Here is a 24,037-nt window from a genome sequence, read left to right as displayed (position 1 = left end):
TTACTGTGCTCAATTGGCCTGCCAACTCTCCTGACCTGAACCCCATAGAGAATCTGTGGGATATTGTGAAGAGAAAGTTGAGAGACGCAAGACCCAACACTCTGGATGAGCTTAAGGCCGCTATCGAAGCATCCTGGGCCTCCATAACACCTCAGCAGTGCCACAGGCTGATTGCCTCCATGCCACGCCGCATTGAAGCAGTCATTTCTGCAAAAGGATTCCCGACCAAGTATTGAGTGCATAACTGAACATAATTATTTGAAGGTTGACTTTTTTTTTTGTATTAAAAACACTTCTTTTATTGGTCGGATGAAATATGCTAATTTTTTTAGATAGGAATTTTGGGTTTTCATGAGCTGTATGCCAAAATCATCAGTATTAAAACAATAAAAGACCTGAAATATTTCAGTTGGTGTGCAATGAATCTAAAATATATGAAAGTTTAATTTTTATCATTACATTATGGAAAATAATGAACTTTATCACAATATGCTAATTTTTTTAGAAGGACCTGTACCGCGCATTTGTGGTCTGCTCTCCCGATTTAATTTACGATACATCACATTAATAATTTGCTGGATTGCACTAAGGATCTCTTGTTTTTCTCCCCAAATCCTCACGTCTCTTTCCAGGTTTTTTTCCTGTTGCCAACTATTTTCAATGGAAAGTAGCTAAAGCCCGTTCAAAAAGTCGTTAGATAAAGTCATACGCAAATTAGCATATCCATGACATCATCACGTCGCATTTGCATTTTGTCTAGTGTCAGCCCTTTTCATTTCTTTGCTTCTCTGCGCTCACATTATGTATTTTAATACAGCCAAATTCCAAATAAACTTTTCATCTAGATATATTTATCAGTTTCTGTTGTCAGACAATAGGACGAATATGAATTGTGACTGAATCATGGCCCATTAAGACACACATGGCCCATTAAGACACACATGGCCCATTACTGCTGCTCTGCAGTAAAATCCTCATTTCTAATCGAAACACTGTCTGACAAAATAACAGTTGCTGTAATTTCGGCTATATTTACACATAAAATTATCCCTCAGGTTAGAAGCAACAGAATTTTATTCTTTCTAGAATATCAGTATTCTCACACTAACATAATAACGGTTTTCTGTTTGAATATATTTTATTCCTGTGATGGCAAAGCTGAATTTTCAGCATCATCACATGATCTTTCTGAAATCATTCTAATATGTTGATTTGTTGCTTAAGAAATGTTTATTATTATAAATGTGAAAAACTTTGTGGAAAATGTTAGGCATTTTTGCAGGATTCTTGAAGGAACAAATTTTGAACAGAAATCGTTTTTATTTATTAAAAACGTGTTTACTTTGTGTCAATGTAATGCATCCTTGAATAATAATAATACAAAAAAACTCTTACTGACCAGTGACCCCAAACTTTTCAAACAAAAGTTTACAGTTAACAGTTGTGCCATAATTTCACTTCCCTCATTTGACACACAAACTAACTCTAAAAGGCAGGGCTCAAAGAGTTTCCAATTGGTAAAAGTGACTTTATGATTTACTAATCTAATAAATACAGTCATTATGACATGTTTTGAAGGCAGCATTAATAATACAAGACAATATGGCACATCAAGACTTAAAGATACTGAAAGTGCAAGTGAAACTGTGTGTGATGTCAGATACCTTTGGAATGGAAGGAAATGAGGCAGTCACACAACGGCCACTTCTCCACCGGTTCATGGAGTATAACCTCCTCTGAAAAAATGACCACGGTGATGTACTCAAATTTACAGAGCCTCTCCATAATCTCAGTCATTGGTTTGGAATTTGATTTCTTCATCATGGAGCAGATCCCCACCACGATCTGACCCTCTGCCTAATAAAAGAAGACATCACATGATCATCACAATTCAACAATGCTTATATCCATTAAAAGATCCCATTAATAGGAATATCATTGATCCCTGGGCAATTCCGTACCTGATCCTCCTCCTCATCCTCTCCGTAAGGCCCTGAGATGTTCCTCATGTCTTTGTCATCCAGTTCTCTGCTTTCACCACCCTCACTTCCAATCAGGAAATGGGGGAGTCCGCTCTTGGACATCCCCTGTCCGCTTGACTTTGACATTTCTGTCGAGTCTCTGTCAAACAGTCAAATTCCCAGCACACCATCTTGTGCTGAAGCTCAGTGGTGGAAACATTAGATGAGGTGTGTAATTCAGTTGGATGAGGCTCTAGAAGTGACTTCAACGCTCAGGTTGATTTAGAAAATGATGGTGTGTTTAATCCTTCCAAAACAAGGAATATTTTGAATTTATGCAAATTTATTAATTTCTCTCACAAAATCTCTTCCCGCTCCTTCCTGCAATAAAGTAAGATCCAACACACAATATAAGTTCATATATTTATGCACAACTGTTTAAAAATTAAGTCAGTAAGATTGTTTTTGAAATAAATGAATACTTTTATTCAGACATTTATAAAGTTATAAGATACTTTCTATTCTATTAATTTACAATATACAACAAATGTTAAATTATACAATATTTAATTTACAACTGGTATATGCAGAAATTAATACAATACTGAAAAATTACTATTCTTTGTTATTTCACGTTAACTATTGTGTTAACATATGTAACCTTTACCACATTTTCTTGAATATGTATTAATTTTGCAGATGTTTAATCTAAAATGACATTCAAAAGAGTAGTAAAACAATGGCCTGGTTTCACAGACAAGGCTTAGATTAAGCCAGGATAAGGCCTTGAGACATTTAAGTAGCTTTTTAAAAAAAAAAAAAACATTACTGGTGTGCATCTTGAGACAATACAAGTTGCTTCCAGTTAAGACTGTTTAAACATGCATTTTAGTCTGGGACTAGCTTAAGCCTTGTCTGTGAAACCGGCCATAGATATTAAAACTTTTAGGACAAAATGTGAGTGAAAACTTGCCACCAGAATTCTAGGACGTCAGTGCATTGCTACGTGTTTGCTAGAGTGTTGTGGGTGGTTAAGGTTTTGCTAGTATATCATTCTTGTGCATATAAGGAAAAATAAAAGTAATGTTTGGCTTAGCAAGTGCCACTAATAACGCTAATAAAAATTCTTAAGTAGTTAAACTAAACAAGTCTTACAGTTACACTTGGCCCACCCTTCCCAGTATGCTGACTGCAAGGAAAAGAATGCACTGTTGCATGCATATGCGGTTTCATATCATATTTCCATACCATGCTGATACACGCCATGCTAGCTATCCCTCTAAACAAACATCAAGCCATCCAGATATGAAGGTGATGTGTTCCTCGGTTATATTTTGCGCTTTTTAAGAATACTACAAATTTCAAATACTAAAAACTTTGCATGTGACTTAGGGCCCAATAATAGCCACAGGACCCTGGCAGAGGTGAATCTGGGGGAGGGGGGAGACTTGGATCAAATGCTGAGGCCTGCGGCTTCCAAAGATAACTCATCACGCTGTGGACGTGTTGACAGGGAACATTAAGTTGAGAGGAAGCCGTCTACAGCGACCCAGGGTCAGGCAAAACACACACAGAGATAAACAAACTCATAAATAGCTGTTACTATCACTTACAGCTAAAGCAACAAAGTCCAATATCCTTACAAGATAATATGAAGATATAAGCCTTTTGAAATATTTTTGAACACCTTAACGGACACAACGTTGATCAGAAACCAAAACGAGGTAATAAATGCTTGCAAAAACTCCCTTGGGTAATATAAAATACATTTGACATTTCTGCCTTCTTCTGTTGTCCAATCTAGATTTCGTGTTATGCAAACATTTCAAAGTAAGTGTTCAAGTGCATGTTGAATACCACATACTATGTAAATGTCTACTATGTTTATTCATTTTTCATCCTTAAGTCTACAGATTTCATTATGTTTACATCTCTACAGCCTTGTTAAATGTGAAGGCATTTCTGGAATTGCAAAAAATGCTTCTGAACACACCCCTATCTGCTATTGGTCAGACAATCAGATAGCTCCGCCCCAAACACGTGTTATTGGTTGAGTTGATGTTGCTGTGTTGGGCTGGTCTGAAATTTTGGTGGCATTTACTTAACGCTCCAGCTTTTCCTTTGTGAGGAAATAGCTTATCATTTAGGCTTATGAATCGACAGCCTGTTTGCTAATCTTCAACATGTTTTACACTAAACAATACTTTCGTTGGGAACTAATATGTCGATAAAAATGTTATTTCATGAGAGAAGGCAAAGTAGGGAATGAAGCGACAGGTAGAACTCATTTACAGCATCACCACCAGCAAATGTGTAGTAGTATTTAATAATAGGCATTATGTAATATTGAGTGATATTGTATACAGTATATTGTCTAAAGAAAATAAACAATATCGATGTTTTTTCTGGTTTTACCAATTATAAAAAGACTTGAATGACTATGACTGCCATGCACTATGAGGCTGATATAATGCATTTTAATTAAAAAGAGAGAAAATTTATAATTTAATTATAAATATTGTATTCTATTGTAATTTAATGAATTTTTTTTTTAAATAATGATGTGTTCCCTCTATGGTTTCCAGATTTCAACAAATAAATTAGACTTGAATTGTAATGATGTATGACTGCTGTGTAAGCCTAATAATGATAACGTTTTTTTAATGAATAAAGGTAAACAAAATATAAAGATTTTAATAAATAAATGTATTCTTTCTATAGCTTAATAGCGAAACAACACCAAATATAGAACATTTATTCACAAGACGAACGCAAAACTCTGAACGCTAGCCACTGACATCAATGCCATTATATGATAGGCTGAGGTGCCTCATGTCATCCAAATTAGCCGTTACGCTTTTTCCAATGGTAAGAGCCACAGACCCTCTCACTTCCCAATAACAAGACAATTTCTGACTCGGTGCCAATTTCCGTCTTACGTCATAGGAAACAAATCAGAGGCCAGAACATTTTAAAATGCCAATATGATCCTATGATGAATCTACAGTAGCAGTCCAGCACTTGCAGAGCCAATGACCTTAGAGATCATATCCTGTAAATTGCTTTTATTATTATGACTGGGAGGATTGCCACTATTTAACAGGTTGTCATAAATTATTTATCATTAAAGGGGTGGTTGATTATGATTTCACTTTTCTAACTTTAGTTAGTGTGTAATGTTGCTGCTTGAGTAAACAACATCTGCAAAGTTACAATGCTCAAAGTTCAAAGCAAAGGGAGATACTTTCTTTTAAAGAAATTGCTTTTTAATGACTACAACGGCTACTACACGACATTTCTCCCGGGTTAGTGACATCACAAACCCTAAAATTTACATAAACCCCGCCCCCGGGAACGTGATTTATAGATTATCATGACAGAATATGCTAATCAATGACTAGAAGATAACTACACATAAGCTACATAAATTCATCAACTAACCATTCAGAAATGTCCTGTTGCATTCTACATGTTGTCACTTCTTCCTGAGTCTCTCCATCATTGTCTGACTCCGGTTTGAACATAAAAGGCTAAAAGTTTTTGAAATTTTCAGTGCATGTGTGTGTGAGATAAAAGGACACAAGCTGTTGAAGCTCCGCCCCCTGTGCTGGGAGCAGCATCACATTATTTGCATTTAAAGGGACAGACACAAAAACTGACTGCTCACTCTCAAAAAGTGACAATTTTAACATGCTAAATTAAAATATCTGTGAGGTATTTTGAGTTAAAACTTCACATACACACTCTGGAGACATCAGAGACTTATTTTAAATGGGCATTATACCACCCCTTTAAGATATAGAAGATAAAAGCAGCACTGCAAAACCCTTGCAATTGTATACCAATGACTGAACGTGACTATGATTTATTCATCTAAATATATAACCATGTTATTTTCTTGGAATAAAAAAAATTATTTAAAGTTATGAATATTTTGGTTTTTGTATTTATGTTGACAAACAGCATTTTTTTTTTTTTTTTTTACATTTTGAAAAATGCAATTTATCCATTTACTTAAAGTTATGAATGTTTGCATTTGTTCTTGATGCAAATTAAGTGCAAGAATGTGCATGTATTAAAGTGAATGCTTTACTGTAATTATTAATAATTGCACAACTTATTAATAATGTAGTAAAAATGGAGCAACAAGCAAATTTGCTTGGAGTTGCAGAATATGAAGAGTGCTAAATTGCCCAAGTGGTCCAAAATGGTATATAATTAACTAGCAAGTTAACCATTACCAGTCTATGGTAAGAATCCTTGCGATCCTATAATGCTACTAGATAATAATAAAAAAATCTAAAACATGCTGGGGGTAGGATCAAACTAAGAACATCTGGCAAAGCATATCAGCCATTTTATTCAACGTTTACTCACCCTCATGTCATTCAAAACCATGATATGAAAAAAGAGCAACTTTGACATTATGTTTAAAATCCTATATCCCACAGAAGACAGAAAGTCATACAGGAAGAAATTCTCATTTTTGGATGAACTATCCATTTAAGTGTTTCTTTGGCCATTAACTGAGATTTGTTACCATTTTCAGGAGACTTTTCAGTTTCCCAGGCATGCAACTGGCACATACAGTACCATTCTCACAAATTAAATAACCACAATAAACAAGCATGCCATGCAAAAGCACAGCATGATCAAACATAGTGTGTAGACTGAGATCTGCAGCTGTCAGACTGATGGCTGCATTTTAACAATGCCATATAAGTAGTTATAATAAGTAGTCACAAGAGGCCAGGGAACACGGAGCCCGAGTGCCATGCTGTGGTGGACCAATGAGGAAAAGAAGTCGCAGCACAATGCACCTCATAACTGACAGCTCTTATGCATCTGTTTCTGTGCAATAAAACATAATGACGAGTAAAAAGACACGATATAAGACAAAAGTGAGTTATGGACACAAAATTGGTGTTTATATTGGGCAAATAGAAACAGAAATATGAATACAACATCCTCTTCTCATCGCATCGTATCGAATGACAAGTCAAACAAGTGTTGCAGCGCTCCATCACTCAACCGACTTCATATAAACTCAAGCAGCAGAATATGTCTACAAACCTAAACTTAAGTAAAAAATAAACAGAAACGACTGCAACATGTAATGGTCCATACTGAAGGATACTCACTTGCTTGTAAGAGGAACTCGGTCGCGGACAGTGTTTGACTTCCTCGTCTTCTGTCAGTGTGAAACTAGAGCCTCGCAGCGTGAATTTACCTTCAGAAAACATTTGACAGAAAAGCGCCGTCTTTCGTGCTCTGGGACACGGGAACTTCACACGGATGACTGCCTCCTACAGGACGGGCGAAACAACAGCTTTTGTTTAAGCCCTAACCCTGTAAGGCCTGACATATGAAATAATACCAAAAAAGTATGACCTACTAATCAGACATGTAGTAGTTTGTGGTTTTTCAGCAAAATTTTGATCATGTTGATAATTTAGAGGCCTTATTATGTTTTTAAAACACACTGACAGTCAAGTTTCACCCTTAAACTTATCATTTCTACAAATGCTTACTACAATAAAGCATAGCCTAAGCCTACATGGTGCAATATGTTACTTACAACCAACTTGCTCTCGAATGTTCACTGACTGCTCCATTATGGCGGACGGCTTACGTATAGAGGCCCATTGAAACGGACCCTTATAAGGATATATGTACTGTATATTTATGCTTACAATTATCATGATCCTACCATGTTATCATATGCAAAACCTGAAATTGTAGCTATAGCAAACAAATAGCTGTTCAGTTTGTAGTCATAAAACCCATTAGAAATAGCTGAGGTGAATGGTGAATTGACCTTAAACAAAAAGGGTTACACTATATTTTAAGGTGACATAGTTACATTGTACTTACTCAAATAAGTACTGAGTAATATTAATCAACTACATGTACTTAGAGTTGAGGTTAGGGTTTGGTTTAGGGTTAGTTACATGTAATTATGCATAATTTACTGTTATTACTATAGTAAGTACGTGTAACTACACCTTAAAATAAAGTGTTACCACAAAAAGTAGGTTTCATTATATTCCCAGGTCGTATTTTGAATGCCAATTTTGAAACATCTGTTACAAAATCCAAAGCAGTTTGAATTTAGTTTAAAGACATATGTCTTAATGTCTTATTTTAATTTAATTTAACATGGTCAGCTACTGTATATGCTGGGACATGAGAGTCTTTTATATTTGTAGTAGGCCTATTTACAGAGTATCAATGTTCATTCAGATTAATAGCAAAAAACCTCTACAAAATCACACACACACACACACACACACACACACACACACACACACACACACACACACACACACACACACACACACACACACACACACACACACACACACACACACACACAGCCCTACTGCTTGAGATCATGATTCCCAGACTAAGAGAGCAGCTCTGGCTCCACTGAGGTGAACTGAAGTCTAGACAATGTTCTGATGCCATAGATAAAGTGTCTCTGATGGAAAAATATGAAATGAAATGGTCATTGAAACATGGAGCAGTATTTATAGTGCTTAGATATTGTTCCAAAAAATATATGATAATTGAGTCTTAAATAGAGTGGGAAAAGAGAGGGTCCAATTATTGTTTGTTTGTTTTAAAAGAATGAAACTAAATTATTATAAAAATCTAATAATTAGAAAACCATTTAAATTAGTAATACTATAATAAACAAATTATTAAAAATAATAAATAAATAAATAATTTAATTGTGTAAACATTAGATTACATTACATGCTGTTAGTATAAATTTCCAAAAGTCAAATCTATTATTATCTATTATTTATAATAATATTATTATTATTATTATTATGCATTTTATTTTAGGCGCCTTTCTTGACACTCAAGGTCACCATATATGGATGTATGGTATAATAATACAATTAAATTATTATAAAATTGTAAAAACAACAACTAAAACAACAAAAATAATAAATTCATTATTAAACTGAACCATAAACAGCTAGCTTAGGTAATAATTTTAGTTTAAAAAAATACAATATTTAAACTTCATACTTTATTATGTAAAGTGTAAATGTAATGTAGAAGTAAGTAGGCCTATATGACTCTGTACATCAATAATTATTATATTAATGGCTTTGCAATGTAAGAATCAATGTTAGCAAATTACTGTAGTATGCTACTGTAAATACAAATGCCCATAAGCCATGTTTACTGTCTATATATTATTTCTAATAATTAAATCAAATTATAAGACATTAAATAAATATGAAACAAATAAATAATAATAATAATAATAAATAAATCAATTAAATTATTTGTGTAAATACCAAGCAATTAGCTTAGGAAATCATTTGAATCTTACATATTCTGACTTCATGCATAAATGTCACTTTAATTCATATATATTAATACATTCGTTTAAAAAATAACCTCTCTGTAACCCGTCAGTTGACCACTGAATGCTCATATACATCAGCAGGGGTCCGTTGCTGTGACATCTCCATAATACCTCCATTCATTTAAACGAAACCCAGTAAAAAGACTGCTTTCCCCCCCTTAACGGACACCGAAAAGCTGTGTCAATACCCTGTTGAGCAGGCGAAATGGGAAGTGAGTCAATGCGAGCTTGTTCAAATCCAGGCCCTGCATCAAATTGGGGTGAGGTTTGAGAGTTTGGGTTCAAGATCTGCGCTGGGGTCAAAGAGGACAATCAGGTGTGTGTGACTCACTACAGCATGTACGATCACAATTGATCACATGTCAATCAGTTCACCGTAGTAAATAAGGGGTGTTTCCAATCAACACACACATAATAATGAATAATTTAAAATATAAGCTTTTTTTTTAGCTTGAGATGTGTCATGTAGAGTGTTGTCGAGAGGCCTGGGAGAAGTTTAGGAAGGCTCAGTACAATGGAGTGGTTTCAAAAATGCCAGTTGTGCTTTATTTTGGAAACGACAGCTCACAAGGTGCAGTCGAAGTGCAAAACCCCCCCCCCCAAAAAAACAAAAAATAATAAAACTTAATCCAATACTGGTGCTAAAAACAAAAGAAAAAATGCTGTGAGCAGCAAAACATGGCACTAAACAATGCCTATAGTGGCACATCCACAAAATTATCATGTCTCACCTCAAACATGTTCAATCGTTTGCACAGTATACACAGAATGCAACATTCCTCTCAAACCTGACCAGACAATGGTTTAAATACACAAGTTTCCCGCCAAACACTAGTGGGACGAACCATTGTCACGGGGTGGAACCTTTCCTCGTAACACTCACTGAATTCCACAGCAAAACATTGGCACATAAATATAACTAATGTTCAAGAACTCATTTCTGACATTCAATAATCATAATACAAACAGGCATAACATACAATCACAAACTCAAACATTTAACACCTCATAGCACTCATGCCTCTCTAACCATCTTGAAACATGGTTATGCGCCAAAACCCAACTCCAAAACACTGGCTCAGACAGGTAAGATCTAACATGTGCTATAATATGCAAATGTATCTACAATAAAAAAATAAAATAAAACAAACAATGGTTCTCTATCATCAGTCAAACATTAACACGTTGAACACTTAATGTTGGAAATTTCCATCCACATTTACATTGTCAACATATTCCTGCAATCAGCACACCAAGTAAATTCAAAATAGCACTAGGCTGGCACTCTAGTGATGATGTCATTGACCTGGTTCATCATCACAAGATGTCAGACCACTAATGACTATGAATCAACCATTATATATAAGGTCTCTAAACGTTTCAAAAATTGTCAGGACATTTTCAGGGCAGCCAAATTAAGACATGAAGCAGACAAGTATATTTTTGCACTATGAATCCTCTGTTTCCATAATTCATTTGCCAGGAGCTAAATGCGAAGATAAGCCTACTTGCATTGGCACTTGACCAAAGAACAAGAATATTAGTCATAAAGAGATCACACAAATATTAGGTTTGGTGGTTTGTCAAGGTCTTACGTTATCGTGACATGATTTAAAACAGTGTATCTCTTCATTTTATGGCCAGTTTAGAGGCTGGTACACTTTACCTCTTACACGGTGTCCATTATGCCAGCGTTTCTCAAAAACAGCAATGGACCCTCATACAGTATTTCAAACGATCCTCAGGGAACATCTAGAACAAAATATGCTCATTAATGTAAGCAATTTCTTTTACGTAATAAATGACATTTTCATAAAATGTACAGCCCCTCTGCAATTACATCAGGGACAACTATAGGCCCAAAGACCCCTGATTTTATGATTTATTAAATTACGTTAGTATATTAAAATGAACTACATGTATGCAACACAATTAGAACAGATGTAGAAGTTCTAAGCCATATTTCAGTCATTTGTGAACAAAATTTTTCTATCCCATGATTACCCTCATCCCAAACAAAAACTGAAGCATCAGCGGTCCTTGACAGACCTGAAATTTGTCACCTCAAAGAAAACGCTACTGTTTTTCATCCCTTCCACATGTTGGTCTGCAAAATTCACTCTGATGAATATGTGTTTCTCGGTTTCGTTTTAGAGAGCAATCAGGGCTCATCCTGTCAACAAAAAAAATACTGTCATGATGGTCTGAATGACATCTTTTAAAGCTTTTTCACAAAAAATATTAAGAAGTACAACTGCTTTCAACATTGATAATAATACGCAAACATTTTTTGAGCAGCAAATTTAGACTGATTTCTGAAGGATCATGTGACACTGAAGACTGGTGTAATGATGCTGGAAATGCAGCTTTACCGTCACATAAATAAATTACATTGTAAAATATATGGGGGAAAAAAATCATTTAATTGCAAGAATAATTCATTCTATAGAATAAACTGTGATACAATTTATAAAATAATAAAAAATAATCTAGTTATCCAGCTCCAAATGACAGTACACATTCAAGAGCATTTAAACCTGCAGTACAACACATATATTGATATAGCAATTTAGATGATGTCACCACTTTACCTGTTCATAACTGTTAACTAGTCTCCAGGGCATGTGAAATCCTGTCCCTAATGAACTCCCCCACCCTCCACCACATCGAACTTCACTAAACTAACTAAGCACGTTATACGGGTCAACTTTTCACCCCTAAGCCCAGACAATACCTGCAATTCACTGACTTCTGGAATATATTTAGAAATAAACCTAAGCGGTCACTCGTGAGACCTCTAAGGTTGTTCGATTCGTAAAGTAGCAACACAGAGCAACAATGTGCTAGTATGAGAATCAACAAGCACAGTTTGTGTGACCAGACACAATATGTTTTTGTTTGACCCCTCTGGGGTTTTCAAGGTAATTAAGTTTTTATTTTACACACATGGTTAATAATTCACACATGTGAATATATTGCAGGTTTTGTATATGTTGCATGTAATGAGGTGTGCCAGGGCATTGCAGGTCCCTTCTTAGGACATTATAGATGTGGCTGTAGAAAGTACCTGTGGGAAATGTTTCCTATGGGAATTTGTAGAAGTCTGAAGAAAACATTCAAAGTGTATCCAAGCATTTTTTACGTAACTTCTACTCTGCTCTGTTAAATGTCTGAAATGTTGGACGTTGTGTTTTCTCTAACATAGCCAGTCTTATCACACTGCCTGTGACAGGGTTCATGGGTTTAAAACTAAAATTTCAGATTTCTGACCATATAACCTATAAGTATGGGTGATGGATTCTATCACACTGTTTTATTGAATTAATTTATGCGCCATAGCGAGCAAGTTCAGTTGCAGTATCCAAGATAATCAACTTGGTTGTGTATGTGAAGAATATAAAATACCTATTGGCCAAAGGAAGTTTCTTCCCATATAAGGATACGAGAGTATCTCACACTTCAAAAACTTGCAGAAAAACTTGGTGAGTCAGCACTTTAAAGTTTGAACTGTGAAATTCCAGCACCATCAGACGCAGACTGATATTTGGTTGAGAGATTCTTGCAAGCTTTTCCAGTGTCCCTAAATATACCAGACCAAAGGCCCGCGATAGAGCTATAAAACCTGTACTACACAGGAAACTGAAGCTTAGACATATATTTCCACAGTAGAGTCATCATATTCACGCCCACCTGATGATGAAGACTCATAAACTGTTGACAAATATTAGTGATATTAACTTAAATACTGGTATGAAACTTTATGATGGTTATAGTGAAATTGGGGTTCATTGGAACAATTTTCATTCATTGTTGATAATGTCCGATGAAAGAAACATTTTATTGGGTTATTTTTAATAAGTCAGCTGCTGGGTAATTTTTACTGTCAATACAAATGACCCCCTCACATACCTATTCAGTGCTGGGTCAATGTGACCCAATGTTTTGTAGTCTCTGCCAAACCAGTTCAAACTGGATAAATTTGTCAATGGTCATTTTGTGTTCAGAAAACATCCTGAGTGGAAATTTCCAGAATGAATTTAAAGGTTGTAATACAGTGTTTTTCTATCAAATTACTACAAACAAATAGGAACACGTCTGTAGTCGCACATGGGAGCGCTAGTGCACTAGCATCGCAGGGATGTGTTCACGTTATTTGTTTCATGGGTCAGAATCTAAATGTCTGACAGATGAGATAGCAAAAGGTAAAGCTGTTTTGATGCAGATTTTGCAAACATGAATATAAGTTTAAGATTGAACTGGAAGAGCCTACTGATACCAGTTTTCTTCCCACAGATTCCCATTGGCTGCTCCTGTCACTTACTAAACTATTTTGCTATTATTGTAAATGACCGACTTGCCATTGAATAAAAAATATTTTATACGATTTTTAGAGTGCATTTTTATTATTTAAAAAGAAAAACTTTCAATATCAGGTTGATTGACCCGGCACTATGTTATAACCCAGAAAACGGGTTAATGTATAAAACAAAAAGCTGGGTCAAAATAACCCAGCATGTGTTCTGTCCAATATTTCACCAGCACCGGGTTGCCAAATAACCCAGAAATGGTTGTTTTAAACCCAGCCTTTTTTTAAAGTGTAAGTGCAAATGCAAATGAAATTAAATGTAAAACCCAGACACATTCAATGTTAACAAGTAACTTTTATATCCTATCTTTGCGAGATTTTGAACTTTTAATTTTTTAATCAATGATTGTGGGTAAAGAGGACAAGCACATAACACTTGTGTGAAAACATCCTATTATGGCCCAGAACTGAATCCTGTGCCAATCAAATCCTCTAGCCTATCAACGCAGTCTCCCCTAAAGTTGTGATTTGAAAATTCAGTATGCCACTCAGGGAATGGGAGTGGGGACTCAATAGTCCCCACTCCCATTTTTCTACCTCCCTCTACCCTTTTCTGTCTCTCTCTCCCACTCACTTTGCTAAACTTGTGCCCAATTTGAATTAGAGCCCTTTCTGCTCCTGACTCACACAGGGAAGGCAAGCAGTCCAAAAACACCGGAATTTAGAAATTTCCCAACAGATTAATGCAAGACACAAAGACACTGCAAAGAACAACTAAGACAAGCAAGAAGGGACAATACTAGTTTGGTAAGTTAAAAAAATATATATATATTTATAGTTATTAATATTGATGTAGCTTAAAGTTTGAGTTTATACAGTAAATGCATTATTTGATATATGTATGCACAGCAATATGTTTATTTATTATGTATTTATTTGTCTATTAGTATTAAATTAGTTTTATTGATTACTTCTCAAATTCCATTATTTTATTAATATTCAAATTTAAAGCATGTGATTAGAATGATAAAATTCAATATTCAAATTCAAATTAAATGATATGGCTATATCTATTATATTTTCTTTTATCTATTATATTAATATCTAACCAGCATCTACTTTTTCTTTAATTTCGTCGAAGTAATTACATTGAGGTTTGGGTTTTTGGGTGCAAATGGCAGTTGTATCTTTTTTTATACAATTTCAAGGCAACATGGTTGTTGCGGTTTTATAATTTGCATTTAAAACATTAGTTATTATTTCTAACTTTTCATATTGCATGTAAAATTCTCCTGATAAGGCTGGGCAAGGCGTGTCGTAGGTGAAGCTTCTAAATTGATTGCAAGTGCATAATAGTTGTGATCTATGACCTAACGCATGCCGATAGCTTATACTGTATGTAGTATGTTCATGTACGAACATAACATACATTCACTGTACCATATTACAGTACTAGGCTTGCTTACCTGCCACTCTGTGTATTGAATGTGGACAGTGTTCTGGTTCTGTGGCTCTCTTGGGGGTTTGGTAATGTAGGGGCTCCTGTGGAATACAGCGGAGTGTTTACATTGGCTTTAACGCAGGCCTGGGTCCATGAGCACAGACCACAGCAGGAACAGAACTCTGCTTATTGGCCTGAGCCTGATGGGAAGAGAACACACCACACTGGCTGAATGGAGATACTGTGGAAGTCCTCTCTCCACCTCTACTTGACAAGACCAGAATATAACTGTAGACGTGAAGTGGCATTTGAAAGGCACATGTGACTGGTCATTTTAAAGAAGGCAGGACACAGTTGACTGTAAGACTAGAGTTGGAGCTAGCCAGTAAGCAGATATACTTATAAAGAAGTAATTAAATTTAATTAAATAAAAAACTTTAATTAAAAGTATTCATATGAATAAAATGCAGTTGTTTTTATACATCCTGACTTGAAACAGTCCATTTTGGTTGTAAAAAAGAAAAGTCATCATTCATTCACTGTGGGACGTTATTTATTCCTCTGGAATAGAATGTAAACTTGTCTTCATGACAGAGGAGATCCTCCATGACTCACCTCAGACAGCTGAAGTAACATATTTCCGTCTATCAAGCAGATGTTGAATGTAGTGCTTCTCACCTCACACAACCTATTTGTGTGTGTGTGTTCGCGTATGTGGTGTGAAAAACATACTTTCATTTCAGAATCTATTGGAAATAGAATAAATAGATTAAAATATAAAAATAAACGGCCAAGCTATACCGACTACAGATTTTTGTCTCTCAGTGCAATATAAACCAGTGAAAGCATGTTCGAGGTCTCATTTACTTGTATAGGAAGTGGTCTTTTGTTCTTAGTTCTGGTCCAGTAAAACAGAAGTAAGGCATTAGAGGTGGGAGATAAAAAGCTGCTTCAGGGCCGTGCCAGGATGGAGGTCTCCTACAGTCACTCAGTGCATTTAAAACAGCTTGATTCAGAAAACCTGAGCAGCAGCCAAGAGGGAAAATTTAGGCAAAGTGGTAAATTATACACTGTGGTCATTATCAAATTTAACTGTAGCATTTATATATCATACAAGAATTTTTTTTTTTTTTTTCAGGGAGATTTGACCGTAGCCATTGATTAAAATTCAACTTACCAAGCTCAGAACACTTCCTGTTGCACAAACAGTGAACTATTCTTCTTTAGAGAGAGACAGAGGGAGACAGAGTGTATGTGTGAACATTTAAATGGAAGAGTGAATTAATGACGTCATGTTTCCAATCTATTCCAAATTTCCACCCAGAGTACAGTAGCTCAGTCAGGCCGTGTGAAGACTCGGAAACAGAGAAACTCCCTTTGAAATGACTTGAGTGATTTGCTCAGTTCAGTGTGCCCTGGATACATGCTCAGAATTTTTTTTAGCAAAACTTGTACCTTTAGGGGTACAACATCTTGTCACTGGGACATTATCTTTAAAGAAACATCTGTGTACCTTATCTACCCCTAAAGGGTTTATAGTAGTACCTTAAGCCAGGGTACTTAATACTAATGTGCAACTTCAAGGTTTATAAGAAACAAAGTTGCGTCTTTAAGGGTACTGCCCCATTGATAAGCTGTTGTACCCCTAAAAGTACTATACAAGTTATAATTTTTTTCCTGACAGTGTATCTTGTTCTGGCTATTGAGGCTTTAGTACAATGCATCACTGTTGAATATTAGCCATACGTGCATGGTGCCGTATGAATTCATGAAAAATGAAAAAACTACTCTTTTTCTGTATTTTTTAAGGTGAATCATGTCTCTGACTTGGCTTCTGCTGTATACATGCATCCATGCCATTTATGGCATGATATTTTTCGGAGACATGGCTGGTAGGTGAACATTTGGTGCATTTTGGATGGCTATGTTTCTTTTAAATGAATGAGAATTTCAAAAAGTTATGTTGTACAGATCAGGACAGCACCCTCAGTGTGAGCATCCCTGTGGAACAGCCACTGCACCCCCTACTTGGCGGGAGCATGGTCATACCCTGCTACTTTCTGGACAACACTGTCCAGGACCCTGGTGCCCCAACCATCGCCCCACTGTCCCACCGTATTAAGTGGAGCTACATCTACAAGGGCAGAATATCCCTTATTCTGGTTGCCACCGGTGGCTTGGTGCACGTTCAGACCGACTACTTGGACCGGGTTCATATGGTAAACTACCCCATGGTGCCAACTGATGCTACTATTGAGATCTCAGAACTCCGCTCCAGTGACTCTGGCACCTACCGGTGTGAGGTCATGCAGGGGATTGAAGATAACTATGATTCAGTGGGAATGCAAGTTCAAGGTAATGCACTTTCAAACTTTTCAGGCAAAATAAAGGACATTTAACAAATATATAAATAACAGAAAGTGAGAATTAAATTAATGGGTCAAATTTTTACAGGTATTGTGTTTCACTACCGAGCTATTTCTACCCGATATACATTGACATTTGAGATGGCAAAAGCAGCCTGCATCCAGAACAGTGCTGTTATTGCTACTCCCGCACAGTTGCAAGCTGCCTATGATGATGGATACCATCAATGTGATGCTGGCTGGCTTTCAGATCAAACTGTGAGGTAATATGAAAAGGTCAATATCTAATAACTATATAAATAAAAACCACAAGCAGTCAATACACAATCAATACAAAGGAACTATAGAAAAATCTCATTCATTCTCCATAGGTATCCTATTCATGAGCCAAGGGAGCCTTGCTATGGAGACAAAGAAAATTTTCCAGGGGTACGAACATACGGAGTCCGAGACATCAATGAGACCTATGATGTGTACTGTTTTGCAGAAAAAATGTCAGGTACCTCAGGCAGTGTTTCCAAAATAAAATGTAACTAGTTGGTGCGTTTTTGCTATGTTTTACTTTATGGATTCTCCTCGTCATCCAGGCAAGGTTTTCTACTCCATGTCTGTGGAGAAGTTCACCTTTGCAGAGGCTGAAGATCAGTGTGCAAAGTTGGGAGCCCAATTAGCCACCACGGGGCAACTGTACCTGGCATGGAAGACTGGCATGGATGTGTGCAATGCTGGCTGGCTAGCAGACCGGAGTGTGCGGTACCCCATTAACATAGCTCGACCCCAGTGTGGAGGGGGGCTTTTGGGAGTGCGAACGGTTTACCTGTTTCCAAATCAGACTGGTTATCCATACCCAGACTCCCGCTATGATGCAATCTGTTATGAAGGTAAGAACAGAGAATGTATTTCATATATTAGCTTATTGCATTTTTGTTTTTTGTTCGCTATATCATTTAAAATCATTTACACATTCCAGATCAATCATATCATAAAATCAATAAAGGAATAGAAACTCAAAAATGAAAAAAATACTATTAACTCACCATTGTTTTATTCCAAAGCTTATACCTATTTTTCCATGCAGTTGCAAAGAATAGGCAAAGATAGAGCATCCAAGCAGATCCAAGTCCTGATATGACTCAAAAGAGTGTAAATTCTCACAAACATTGTCAATTATTTTTCAGAAGACACTAATAAAGTTTTAACAAAGACCTCACCATTTCCTGAAATATACACTACCACCGATTCCATGTTCAGTGTGGCTACAGTCACCTCAAGCCCATCAGACTATACTGAAGACGTGACCACAGAAGGGGAGGCCCGTGGGCAACTGGTTACAGATGAGCCTCTTAACACCACAAGCATAGAAAGTCCCCTACTACTACCTTACAACATAACTGAGGTTGAGGAGGATGCCATCAAAGTGGCCACAGCTCTGCCTTATCTGGGATATGAGATTGCCAAGGACAATGTCACAGCTAGTAAGTAAACTAAACTGGATCCAATGTGTGAGATAGCCACATAATGTTAGCACTGTAAATGCCAATGCAATCACACATACCACTGAAGGACCTTATACCGACATAACATGAAATTATTGAGCCAAAAAAAAAAAAAAAAATTGCATGCACAGAATTACAGTTTTTAACTCCTTAAATGGTTCCCAAATATTAAATATGGCCAAATCTTTCCTCACCCTAGAAACGAAGGGAGTGGTATTCCACTATCGGGCTGACTCGAGGCGCTATGCTTACACCTTTGAGGAAGCACAAGTGGCGTGTCAGAAGCTGGGAGCAGTCATAGCCACCCCTGAGCTCCTTCAGGCTGCTTATGAAGCTGGCCTTCATCAATGCAGTGCAGGTTGGCTACAGGACCAAACTGTCAGGTAAACATATTTTTCACAAAGTACTGCCCTAAATGCTTACTCCATTTGTTTCTGCTGAATTAACTAGAATCTTGGCTCACATACTGGCATGTTGACAGACACCATATGTAGTATTCTACATTGTGTTTAGGTATCCAATCGTGGATCCTCGAAAGAAGTGCTCTGGAGATCAGGAGGACACCCCTGGTGTGCGCTCCTACAATGTTAGGCCTGCACATGAGCGTTACGATGTGTACTGTTACATGGACCAAATAAAGGGTGAGTACAAGTTTATTCATGACAATTATACAATTGACATATTGTATATTTAATCGTCTATAATCTTGCTGTTTGGTCTTTATCCCTTAGGGGAGATCTTCCATGCAAGTTCACTAGCAGGTTTCACCTACTACGAAGCTGCTGCCCATTGCAGAAAACTGGGTTCTACTCTAGCCTCAACTGGAGAACTATATGCAGCATGGAATCAGGGTTTCCACAAGTGCAGTCCTGGCTGGCTGGCTGATCGCAGTGTCCGCTATCCTGTGCGCAACCCAGGCTTCGGTTGTGGTGAAAACAAGACCGGAGTCAACACTATTTATGCTGAACCAAACCAAACAGGCTTCCCAAACCCATACTCCAGATATGATGCATACTGCTTCAAAGGTATAAAAGCTTTTAAGCCTGCATGTATGAGTTTCCATTGAAAGACAAGACTGGGTGTTGATCTTGGAGATTCTTATTTATTTTTCAGCAAATTTGTCTATGCTCCTTGATGAGGATATGTTGAATGCTACAAGGATAGAGAAGGATCTTAACATGACATACCTTCAAGAGCTGCTGAGACCTGGTATCAAATATATTTGATTTCTCCACTTCCTACTGCTAATTTATGCTGCATTATGGTCATATTTAGGCATGCTTACTTTCAGTAATATGTGTTACAGTTCGTCCAATTGTCCCTCCCTTGATTGTGGACCTGTCTGGATCTGGATCAGGTTCAGCATCAGGAGATCCTGATTCCAGTTCTGGATACATGTCAGGGAGTGGCATACCCAGTGGGAGCATCTCAGGTTCTGGCCAAAGTGGTGAGGGATCAGGTCACCTTGTGAGGTTCCAAGAAGGTGCAGATACACTGATATTGCAGACTTCTGCCTCAGGCAGTGCTTCGGAGGCTAAAGAAGGTAGTGGCAGTGGTAGTGGTGCTATCATTGCTTCAGAAATAGAATCAGGGGACCAAGAATCTGGAGAGGAGTCTGGCCTCTTCCAAGCACAAAGTGGAGCTAGTGGCCTTCCATCGGGACTCAGCAGTGGAATTAGCGGTTCAGGAACAAGTGGATTCTTCAGTGGTGGGGAAACGAGTGGGTCAGGTGTGTCATTTATAGACACAGAAATGATTGATCTGACTGCAAGACCGTCTGGAGAACAGGAATTGTCTGGTATAAACCCATTTGACTTGACTGATATTAGTGGTTCTGGCTTTCCCTCTGGCTTTGGATCTGGCTCTGCCATTGACTTTGGATCTGGCTCTGCCTCTGGCTTTGAATCTGGTTCTGCCTCTGGATTTGGATTTGGATCTGGCTCTGCTTCTGGCTTTGGGTCTGGTTCTGCCTCTGGATTTGGATCTGGCTCTGCCTCTGAAACCTCAAGTTATCCCAGTCAACCCTCAGGTGAGGTGTCTGGCCACATTCAGAAACAAGATGGAGAGATTGTCATTCTAATAGACAATGAGGTAATTGAGTTGACATTTAGTTCTACCATTGGACCAGAACAGGGTCGTGGATCAGTGGAGATCAGTGGAGAGGGCAGTAGTCAAGCACAATATGTTGAGGAGATCTCCATATCTCTTTCTAATAGAACTTTATATGAAGATTACTGGAATCCCAATGAAGCAGATGATCCCCTACCAGAAAGAAATGAGCAACTTAATTTCACCACACAGGTGTCTGATCAGTCACCTCTGAACACCACACCACCCACCACTGTATTCACCACTTCACCTTCAGCTTCACAACAAACGTCAAAAGCTATGGAAGAGCCATCTGTTACTAATGGTAATAACTGAACAAAAATATCCTTTTGTTGTTATTCAACTAGTGTACAACAACCTTCATATTAACATTTGGAAATTAAGGTGAATATATCTATCTTTGGCAGCTTCTGCTAACTCCTGTGATCCAAACCCCTGTGGTCATGGTTTATGCTCTCTACAAGATGGCAGTGCAGTATGTCTGTGTCATCCAGGATTTAGTGGGGAAAACTGCTCAACACGTAAGTTAAAAGTCAGAGCATATTAAAAATAACTGACCACAAACATACCATCGTGTTATGTACTGCATCTGTTGTGACCTAAGGAAAGATTTAACCATCCATCTCTATTTCCTTTGTCTTGCTGTCTTTTTACTTCCTAAACATACACTTCCTACACATCTTACATGAAATTATAAATCCTAGGGGGTGTATGTTTATGACTGATGTTTATGACTTACTAGGGTATTTGAAAGGAACACATTTTGCCTAGTGAAGTACCCAGATATAACCCTGCACAGTGTATAGAGAGCAGTGAAAACTGCACAGGGACCCTGTGAGTTGGAACGCAGCCTGTCAGTTTGGCGTAACTAGCCACCCCTTAAAGAATACATAATAAAAACTATATGAAATTCATTGCTTCTTTTGTGTTGTCAGTGATAAAGGGATGTGCCGAGGGGTGGATGGAGTTTATGGGCAGCTGTTACATCCATTTTGATGAGCGTGAGACCTGGACCAGTGCTGAGCAGCGCTGTCAAGAGCTAAACTCTCACCTGGTTAGCATATCCTCCCGACAAGAACAAGAGTTTGTAAGAAGTGAGTTGAATTTGATTTCTTATAAAAGATAAGTACCTGCTTTTTGAAAGCACTTATACATTTCTAAACCCACTAGCTCAAGCTCACGACTATCAATGGATTGGACTAAATGACAGGGATGAACAAAATCAGTTTCGCTGGACAGATGGAAGTCCTATGGTGAGACTAACTTTCTCTACATTTTTTTTTTTTTTCAGAATTGAGTAACATCTATGATCTGAAGGATCTGCAGTATGTCATTGTTTCAACTAGTGCTACTTTCTCTGCAGGAATATGAAAACTGGAGACCCAACCAGCCAGATGATTACTTCAGCACAGGAGAAGACTGTGTTGTAATGATATGGCATGAGGATGGCCAGTGGAATGATGTACCTTGCAACTATCATCTTCCTTTTACCTGCAAGAGTGGGCCTGGTAAGAAGAGGTGATAGACATTAACTTCAGCACCAAGTCGGCCCCACCTAATCAGCTATGTGAGCTCATTAAATAGCTACATCACAATAGCTATTTAATGACATTACAGTCATTATGTTATGTTTATTACCAATGGATATTGTAAATGCAAAGCAACTACTATTCCTTGTTTTAATAGGAAGGAAACGTTTTTTTGCTATTTTGTTTTACTCTTTTTACTGTAGTCACATGTTCATCACCTCCTGAAGTGAAGAATGCCAGGATGTTAGGCAACAGGAAAGATCGCTACCCTGCTAACTCCATCATTCGATACCAGTGTGACAGCGGATTCACACAGCGTCACCTTTCTGTAGTGCACTGCTTACCTGATGGTCAGTGGGAGGAGCCTCAAGTGGAATGCATAAAAGGTTAGTATATCCCACACACGCTTGAAGAAAAAGTTAAGGTTAGTATGTTATGTTTTATGGAGTAAAGTTCCAACTCAAAAGTCAACAAAATGTTTGTGTCCATGTTATTACCTACTTCAACAGGCAAAACAAACAACAGGCTACGGAAAAGATTCCTCAAGGCACTTACCAAGGCAGTCAATGGTCAGACGTGGAGGAAGGTCCTCTAAACAGGATGAAAAACACACACTTTAATACATCCAGAGGACTGTTATCATCTGTACAGAAGCCTTATTTACTCAAAAGAAAATCTCAATGACAAGGGAATAACCTTATGTAGTGACACACTTTATTTAGCCTGTCTGGCTGGCTGATTGGTTTACAAGTTCTACTCATAGCTCTGTTTTGGGGAGAAGAAGAAAAAAAGATATCTGTGTTCATTTAAATTTATTTGGCATTTTAGGATTGTATTTCTACCACTTTTTACCCTAACCCATAAATGCTAGGTCACAAGAGATAATCTAATCTATAAAGAATATTAAATTGCACAGAGTGCCATTTATAAAACCTAAAAAAACAGGAATTTACTTTACCATTAGCGCATTTCCCTCCAGGCCACAAGGTGACACTAATGCTTACTTGTGTGAGCACTTTCCCATTATTTGTGATTTGAGGCTATGTTCAGAATTAAATACTAGCTTACTACTTTCTGAATATGGCACAGTATACTGTATACTGTATACAGTATACTGCCTACAAGTTTTTTTTAAAGGGAAATAGTAGGCATTGAATCGTCACATGACCTATTACTTTGCATATGAGAAGCATCAATAAAATTAGCATACAAGTAGTATAGCATTATGCAATTCCAAACATAGCCTCTAGAACTGTCCATTATGTATCCCAATTTCCATACTCCTATTACGTACTTAAAGTATGTACTTCGCCAGTGATTGGAAAATGCAATTTTTTTTAATATGTAGAAACACAATAACAGTATTGGGATATTTTTTATTGTTTAGTATTGTTGCATATTGTTTGCATTTGAATGTAAGCATTAGGATGAAGCTACACAAT

The 24,037-nt window shown here is 37.2% G+C and overlaps 2 protein-coding genes and 1 long non-coding RNA gene across 13 annotated transcripts in view; 1 reads left to right on the top strand and 2 right to left on the bottom strand.

Annotated features, from left to right (window-relative positions):
* Positions 1 to 2,108, bottom strand: part of ppip5k1b (diphosphoinositol pentakisphosphate kinase 1b) — a 35,399-nt gene extending 33,291 nt beyond the window's left edge. For 9 of the 10 annotated variants that reach the window (XM_056251080.1, XM_056251082.1, XM_056251087.1 and 6 more), the window contains exons 1-2: positions 1,962 to 2,096; positions 1,665 to 1,857 (exon numbers count right to left, since the gene is read on the bottom strand). In XM_056251080.1, coding sequence (XP_056107055.1) covers positions 1,665 to 1,857; positions 1,962 to 2,084 — 316 coding nt within the window. In that variant the 5' untranslated portion in view covers positions 2,085 to 2,096. Of the gene's footprint in view, positions 1 to 1,664; positions 1,858 to 1,961 lie in introns of all 10 variants that reach the window. The other variant, XM_056251086.1, reaches the window with a different exon arrangement.
* Positions 2,109 to 9,321: 7,213 nt separating this feature from the next.
* Positions 9,322 to 15,504, bottom strand: LOC130085357 (uncharacterized). The gene is made up of 4 exons (XR_008807136.1): positions 15,316 to 15,504; positions 15,121 to 15,196; positions 11,015 to 11,100; positions 9,322 to 9,537 (listed from the first exon to the last, which is right to left on the bottom strand). It is a non-coding gene; the product is annotated as an uncharacterized LOC130085357 (long non-coding RNA).
* On the top strand, positions 14,304 to 23,508 carry acanb (aggrecan b). 2 transcript variants are annotated; one of them, XM_056251078.1, is made up of 18 exons: positions 14,304 to 14,461; positions 16,905 to 16,987; positions 17,067 to 17,450; positions 17,550 to 17,724; positions 17,833 to 17,960; positions 18,049 to 18,342; positions 18,640 to 18,936; positions 19,157 to 19,340; positions 19,471 to 19,598; positions 19,689 to 19,982; positions 20,071 to 20,166; positions 20,264 to 21,370; positions 21,474 to 21,587; positions 22,002 to 22,160; positions 22,237 to 22,319; positions 22,430 to 22,574; positions 22,799 to 22,981; positions 23,105 to 23,508. In XM_056251078.1, the coding sequence occupies exons 2-18, from the start codon at positions 16,912 to 16,914 to the stop codon at positions 23,188 to 23,190; spliced, it is 3,933 nt and encodes a 1,310-aa protein (XP_056107053.1). In that variant the 5' UTR covers positions 14,304 to 14,461; positions 16,905 to 16,911; the 3' UTR covers positions 23,191 to 23,508. The 2 variants fall into 2 exon arrangements, with proteins under 2 accessions (XP_056107053.1, XP_056107054.1); XM_056251079.1 differs by lacking the exon at positions 23,105 to 23,508 and having other exon boundaries at positions 22,430 to 22,584; positions 22,799 to 22,854.
* The last annotated feature ends 529 nt before the right edge of the window (positions 23,509 to 24,037 follow it).

This window comes from Rhinichthys klamathensis, unplaced genomic scaffold (assembly GCF_029890125.1).
Source record: "Rhinichthys klamathensis goyatoka isolate OS25496 unplaced genomic scaffold, OSU_Roscu_1.1 h1tg000076l_1, whole genome shotgun sequence".
NCBI lineage: Eukaryota > Metazoa > Chordata > Actinopteri > Cypriniformes > Leuciscidae > Rhinichthys > Rhinichthys klamathensis.
The sequence above is the reverse complement of the archived record's forward strand: the minus strand, read 5'-3'. Positions and strand labels throughout refer to the sequence as shown.